The sequence below is a fragment of the Lactuca saligna genome, chromosome 8 (assembly GCF_052625555.1).
Source record: "Lactuca saligna cultivar CGN05327 chromosome 8, ASM5262555v1, whole genome shotgun sequence".
Taxonomy (NCBI): Eukaryota; Viridiplantae; Streptophyta; class Magnoliopsida; order Asterales; family Asteraceae; genus Lactuca; species Lactuca saligna.
The window spans coordinates 173,604,384-173,611,506 of NC_136424.1; the positions used below are offsets into that span (position 1 = coordinate 173,604,384).

Consider the following 7,123-nt stretch of genomic DNA (forward strand, 5'->3'; position numbering starts at 1 on the left):
TGAGACATGCGGCTGCTATCATTTTTTTGAACAAACAAGACCGTTATCGCATCGTTATTTATTTTTTGTTATAACTTGTTGATTAAGACTACTATCATGGAGATTTTAATTTTTTTGCTTGTAGCATCTTAAAATCAAGATCGATATATTAACAAACATAAATGCTCTATATTGAATTATTGATTAGATAAACCTATCTTAAAAAAATATTATTAGTATTTTAAACCTTCGAGGTTTTGAACTCTTAACTTTATTTATAAGGTTTTGAAATCTTTAACTCTACTTATAGAATTTCACACCTAAATCGTTAAACTATTATCACAAATCACAAAACATATAATAAAACCAACTTTTGTCTTCTTAATTCGATCACTATAAAAAATAAAACTACGTAAAAAGTCCATTTATGGCAATATGAGCAAAGTAAGACCATTGTTTAGATTGGATTGAGTTCGGTCGGATATTAACCACATTATCCATATAATCGAACATATTTAATTTTTCCTAATTTAAGTCCTTTCTTGATTATTTTTAAATTATATGGCCAATATATGATTTAAGAATTAAAATTAAAACAAATTTGTTTTATTAATAAGTAAATAATAAAATCCACCAGGCTTATTATGTGCTTATAAACACACACCCCAATACACACACTCACACTTCACTCTCCCATGGCTGTGCTCATCTGTACACTTTTCCTCTTCCTTTTCGCCGCTGGCGAAGCCGTATCCACAGATCCGACGCTGAAAACTTACATTTTCCGAGTAGATGGTGAATCAAAGCCGTCGATCTTTCCCACTCATTACCACTGGTACACTTCTGAGTTCACTGAATCCACCAGTATCCTTCATGTATACGACACAGTTTTCAGAGGCTTCTCTGCGTCTGTCACTTCCTCACAAGCTTCCGCCTTGGAAAAGCATCCGTCTGTGTTAGCGGTGTTTGAAGACCGCCGCCGTCAGCTTCATACTACTCGGTCGCCGCAGTTCGTTGGGCTGAGGAACCAGAGAGGTTTGTGGTCTGAATCGGATTACGGTTCAGATGTTATTATTGGCGTATTTGATACAGGAATTTGGCCGGAGAGAAGGAGTTTCACCGATCTGAACCTCGGACCTGTTCCGAAGCGGTGGAAAGGCGTTTGCCAGACCGGAGTGAAATTCACGGCGAGGAATTGTAATAGGAAGATTGTTGGAGCTCGATTCTTCGCTAAAGGACATGAAGCTTCTGGTGGATTTGGAGGTATTGGATTCGGTGGCACGATTAACGATACAGTTGAGTTTCGGTCTCCGAGAGACGCCGATGGCCACGGTACTCATACGGCGTCTACAGCCGCCGGTAGGTACGTTTTTAAAGCTAGTATGGCTGGATACGCTTCTGGAATAGCTAAAGGTGTTGCTCCGAAAGCTAGATTGGCGATTTATAAAGTTTGCTGGAAAAGTGCTGGTTGTTTCGATTCAGATATCCTTGCAGCCTTTGACGCTGCCGTTAACGACGGTGTAGATGTTATCTCTATTTCTATCGGAGGCGGCGACGGCATTTCTTCACCGTATTATCTCGATCCAATTGCAATTGGAGCTTACGGCGCTGTTTCTAGAGGTGTTTTCGTCTCCTCCTCCGCCGGAAACGACGGTCCTAACGGAATGTCGGTCACTAACCTGGCCCCGTGGCTCACTACCGTCGGAGCAGGCACAATTGACAGAAATTTCCCGGCGGAAGTTATCCTTGGCGATGGAAGAAAGCTCGCAGGTGTATCGTTATACGCTGGTCCCTCATTCAGCGGAAAAAAATATCCCCTAATTTATCCCGGAAAATCAGGAATTTTATCTGCATCATTGTGTATGGAAAATGCATTGGATCCAAACCTCGTCAGGGGTAAAATTGTAATTTGCGATAGAGGCAGTAGTCCGAGGGTGGCCAAGGGGTTGGTGGTGAAGAAAGCTGGCGGTGTCGGAATGATTCTCTCCAATGGAGTTTCCAACGGTGAAGGACTCGTCGGCGACGCTCATCTCATCCCGGCGTGCTCTGTCGGTTCCGACGAAGGAGACGAAATTAAAGCTTACGCCGCCACCGGCCGAGCCACCGCTACAATCAATTTCCAAGGAACAGTTATCGGAATTAGGCCAGCGCCGGTGGTGGCCTCCTTTTCCGGTAGAGGACCCAACGGGATGAACCCCGAGATTCTAAAACCTGATTTAATTGCTCCGGGAGTAAACATCTTAGCTGCTTGGACCGATGCCGTGGGTCCGACAGGGTTAGATTCCGATGATCGGAAAATGGAGTTCAATATCCTGTCAGGAACTTCAATGTCTTGTCCTCACGTGAGCGGCGCCGCCGCTCTTCTAAAATCCGCCCACCCTGACTGGTCACCAGCGGCAATAAAATCCGCCATCATGACCACCGCAAGCACCGTCAACAAACAGCTCCAACCCATGACAGACGAATCCACCGGCAACGCAACAACACCTTATGATTTCGGCGCCGGTCATCTAAACCTCGACCTCGCCATGGATCCAGGTCTAGTATACGATCTCACCAATCAAGATTACGTAAGCTTCCTATGCTCAATCGGCTATGGCGCAAAGACAATCCAGGTAATCACTCGATCTCCGGCAGCTTGTCCGATGAGAAGAAAACCAGTCCCGGAAAACTTAAATTACCCATCAATCGCCGCCTTGTTTTCCATCGGGAAAAAGGGGGTTTTGAGGAAGACATTGATTCGAAGAGTGAAGAACGTCGGTGATGTGAATTCGGTTTACAATGTGAAGGTGGAGGCGCCGAAGGGTGTCTCGGTGGCTGTGAGGCCTGGAAAGTTGGTGTTTTCCGATAAGGTAAGGGAATTGAGTTACTACGTCACCGTGAAAATGGATGGGAGTAGTGTAATGATGGGTGATTCCGGTGCTGTATTCGGGTCGCTTTCATGGGTTGATGGAAAGCATGTGGTTCGAAGCCCTATTGTGGTGACACAATTAGACCCAATGTGATTTGTTTGATTTTAGAGGATTTGATTCTAATCATGTGGTGGTGTTTTCGGTGGTAAATTAATCCGATGTAGGCGTGTGTAGGTGGCGAGTTGCCGGAGAGTTTGACCGGAGAAGATAGATTCTCTGCTAGGGGCATCGTGTTTTGCTTTAGGGTCAACTTTTTTTTCTTTATTTTTTTCTTCTTTTGTTTGTTTTTTATTTTTCATCGCTTTTTTCATAATTATGTAAAATATAATTATATGGTTTGACGTTATTGCAAATTCCAAAAAATTACAAAAAGAAAACTCGATATTCACTCGTTTTAACTTTTGACTTTATCTTTTTTTTTTTTTTTTTTTTTTTCTCGAATTATTCGATTGTAATATATTGTAAGAAATTACATGTATTTAAATAAGCACTACATCGACCATAAGTCAAGTCTTGGTCTTTTTAGGGGATTTAGTAATTATTATTGGACTCATGGAGTAGATAGATTATTAATTTTTATTGTCTAAAAGTAATATTTTGTTTCATAAAATCTTCTCGAGTCTTTAGGGAACAAAACTTCTTTGGTCTTTCTTTTTTTATGTAAGTTTGCTTTAAAGAAAGTATTGTTTGAATGATTCCATCTACCTTTCTTTGTATCATCTCTTTTGTATATGGTAATACTTCATTCAGTTCCAACCAGATATAACATTTATGTAGTAGGAACGTTCTGCTTAATATATAAGTATCGGTTAACTAATTAGTAAAATAATATTAGTGTTTTTGATCTTTCATAGAAACAATCACTTAACCCTTGGTAAATGACCATTTACCTTTCCTTGCAATTTGTTTAATGTTGGGTGTTTGGGAGGTGAAGAAAGCATTTGAAGTTGATATGAAATCATGGTCTGATTTGAAAGATGGTGTGTGTGATCTCCAAATCTAATATTTTGACCTTATCCCGGTTACATAAACTCTAGATTATAATGACAATTTTCAAGGAAGTCTTGTATCGAAGTTGGAGGTTACGTGCTTGGGTTTTTACATATTTCGAATTCTTATTATAACAAAAATAAGATTAATCAACATTAAATTTTGATTTTATTCCACTGTGCCCATGTGCAAGGGGGCGGAACCCCTTTACTCTTCTCATTTGTTTGTGATTTTACTGGCACAAGACATTTTGTGTAATTAGAACTAATACGTGAGCTAAAATGTTTATAATTTGTACTCTATACTCTATGTTCGGAGTGTGCGGTGTGCACACACATATAAGATCAAACTATAAGCAGGTACACCAAATTAAAGAGGGTCAAGGGGTTGCACCCCCTTGCTGGGTCCTAGGGGTAGCGCCTAACGCAGTCTAAAGGGTAGAGCCTCTGGTGGTGGTCCCACAAATATCGACAGTTTTGGAAACCATCGATCATGCCATTAGTTTCGGGAACTTGACTAATTCAAAAGACAACAACGCTAAAATGCAACCCTAATGGTCAATTATAAACACGACTTTTCACATTGAGCCGTTATACCTTTCTTTCAACTCTGTTTTTCTCCGACGAACTCAGAATTCATATAGTAATTTGGTTTACGTTTCCATGTATAGTTTTGTAACCCATTTTGACAATCGGTTGGTGTAGAATAAGAACATCTTGAGATTTAACGATCAAAAATATGAAGAACATAAAATAGATGAGTAATTCCATGACTTTACTAAAAATAGAGAAGTAAAATATTACATGAAGAACACGGGTTGGGAGAGATAACTCTCCCTTGGTGGGAGAGATCCCACCACACACACACTCTCTCTAGAAACTACATTGTGCACTCTTTTTTTAATACATGATCAACTCTCTTTATTTATAAGGAGAGATAAACTAAAAAAATACAATAAATGGAATAAATTAACATAACTATCACTCATAATTTGTAGAGCATTTACATGTTCCTACATTCTCTCCCTAAATGCTCGCAAATGATGAGGGATACAAATAAGTGATAAAAGGCTTAAATACACAGTAACTGACTAGCAACTGTGGTAATAAAATGAAACCTAATGAGAACCAAGTGCTAAAATGTCTCTGAAATTCTGAAGTGCCTGTGAACTCTAATGCTGGCCATGAATCTCTAATCAATAAAGATCTTCGGCTTCAAGGTTACCACCCTTGAGGTAGAAAAATAAGATTCAAATCTTCAAACTAATCATTACCCCAATGATCAAGTAGAAGATCCAATAAGAAAAACACTTCGACTTCAAGAAGTCTGAAAAACATCTCTAGTTCTCGAATCATAATACACCCAAAATTCATCAAAAGAATAACCTGCTAAAAATATGAAACATCATGTGGTAGAGCCTGAATAATAAATAATCTGGATCTGGTAAACATCTAGTGAAGCCAAAAATTTGATCATGATGACCAAAAATCAGTGCCACGTCGCATCACTAAATAAATCATCATCTTTAGAAGTCTTCAAAAATCCAAAACTCAAATAATCATAAATACATATCCGGATAATAACATAATATTCTCTCCCTATTTTTGATAACCAATGATCGAATATCAAAAATAAACAAATTATCAGGATGGAGAGTGTCGGATACCAACAGCATTGCATGCTCTCCCTAGATGTATGAATGATCTTGATAAAACACGAGAATGAGAGTAAAATAAATACTCTCTGGTCATATGTAGCTAGTTGATTCTGTTGTTGAAAAACTGCTCGAACAAATACCAAAGTAACAAATAATAACTTTGCATGAAAAATCTCTAGTATGCTGATAAATCTCAATGTACCCAACCTGCAGTGTCGGAACTCCTGAAGTGTTCTTCAAAAACTAAAGTTCACATGCTCAAGATACATGGTTTGTCAACCAAACATCAAAACAAGCCATAAATATCCCGTAAAGCGAAGGTTGCGAAACAATTCTGTTGATCAGACACAACTATGGTACAATCCTCGCGATGAAAAATATGATGCCCGACTAATCCTCATGGAAATAATAAAATTATTCCAATATAATCATCATGAAATAAACCAATGTGAGTATTATAGGTTGGATTGTGGCAAAAATTGGTATTAAAAAACTAATTGGTGTTTAAAAAATAATAAATTGGTTTTGATAAAAAAAAAAGGCTAAGGTATTTGTTGGTTTACAACAAAAAATTGGCTAGATATAACAAAAATTGGTGCTAAAATAAATAAATGATGTTAATTAAAAAAAATGAGGCAAAAAGAATAAAGGAAATGAGGGGGGGGGGGGCTGCTATGAGAGGGGAGGAGGAAGGAGGTGGAGAAAGGTTGCAGCCGAGGAGGGGTACTAAGGAGTGGTACTGAAGAGGAGGGGGTCTACGGGTTGAGAAGGTCTGCAGTGGAAGGGTAAGGAGGAGTAGGTAAGTGCTACCGAGGACTAGGAAGTGTGTAGTAGGGTCTACAGTAGGAGTTAAGATGTTAGGCTCCGATATAGTTGAGTGTAGTCTGCGGTAGGAGCTGAAGAGTGAAGCGAAGAGGGTGAGGCTGAGGTAAGTCTACGGTGCGAGGCGGCAAAGTAAAAGAAGGTAGATTGTGGTAGCAGTCTGCGGTGCGAGGGGACGAAGAAGTGAGGAGTCTGTGGTAAGCTTTAGGTATCCGGTGCGAGGAAACTAAAGAACAAGGGCTGCGATCAAGGCTAGGGCGAGGTATGCGGTACGAGATGCAATTAGAGGTCTCCGATTGACGGCTGTGACAACCATAACTTTTCTATCCTGTACAGTTAAACACTTCATTAAAAGTCAAACTCATTTCTACTATCATTTAGCACAATTTGGAGTCTGTTTGAGCGTTCTGAGCCTTGTACACTTAAGGGATAAGTGTTGGGGTTTATCTGCTGAAGTTATAGCTCAAAGAACCAGCCTTAAACACCTTTACAAGGAGTTCACAGCCACCACATGGGATTTTACCGCCGTAAACTCCATGTGGGCCATAAACCCCACCCTATATGATGATATTTTGGCCATTTGTTCCATTCTTTCACTTCCTTGGCCGAAATCCTCTCAAGTACCATCCCGATCTTCAAAACTCGTAAGTTTCTTGCCCTAACTAGTTGATATCTTACATGAACTAGTGATCTTACATGATTTCATCCGTGAAATCATTCCATTTGTGTAGATCTTCAAGTTTCACAAAGAACACCAAGAACA

The 7,123-nt window shown here is 39.5% G+C and overlaps 1 protein-coding gene across 1 annotated transcript; it reads left to right on the forward strand.

Moving 5' to 3' along the window:
- Positions 1-633: 633 nt before the first annotated feature.
- SLP2 (subtilisin-like serine protease 2) lies at positions 634-3,289 on the forward strand. The gene has a single exon (XM_078966602.1). It carries the CDS (start codon positions 675-677, stop codon positions 2,982-2,984), a length of 2,310 nt encoding a protein of 769 aa, XP_078822728.1. The 5' UTR covers positions 634-674; the 3' UTR covers positions 2,985-3,289.
- Positions 3,290-7,123: the final 3,834 nt, after the last annotated feature.

What these genes read in the sequence shown, in the direction of transcription:
- SLP2 (XM_078966602.1), top strand. Translation starts at nt 675, where the DNA reads ATGGCTGTGCTCATCTGTACACTTTTCCTCTTCCTTTTCGCCGCTGGC.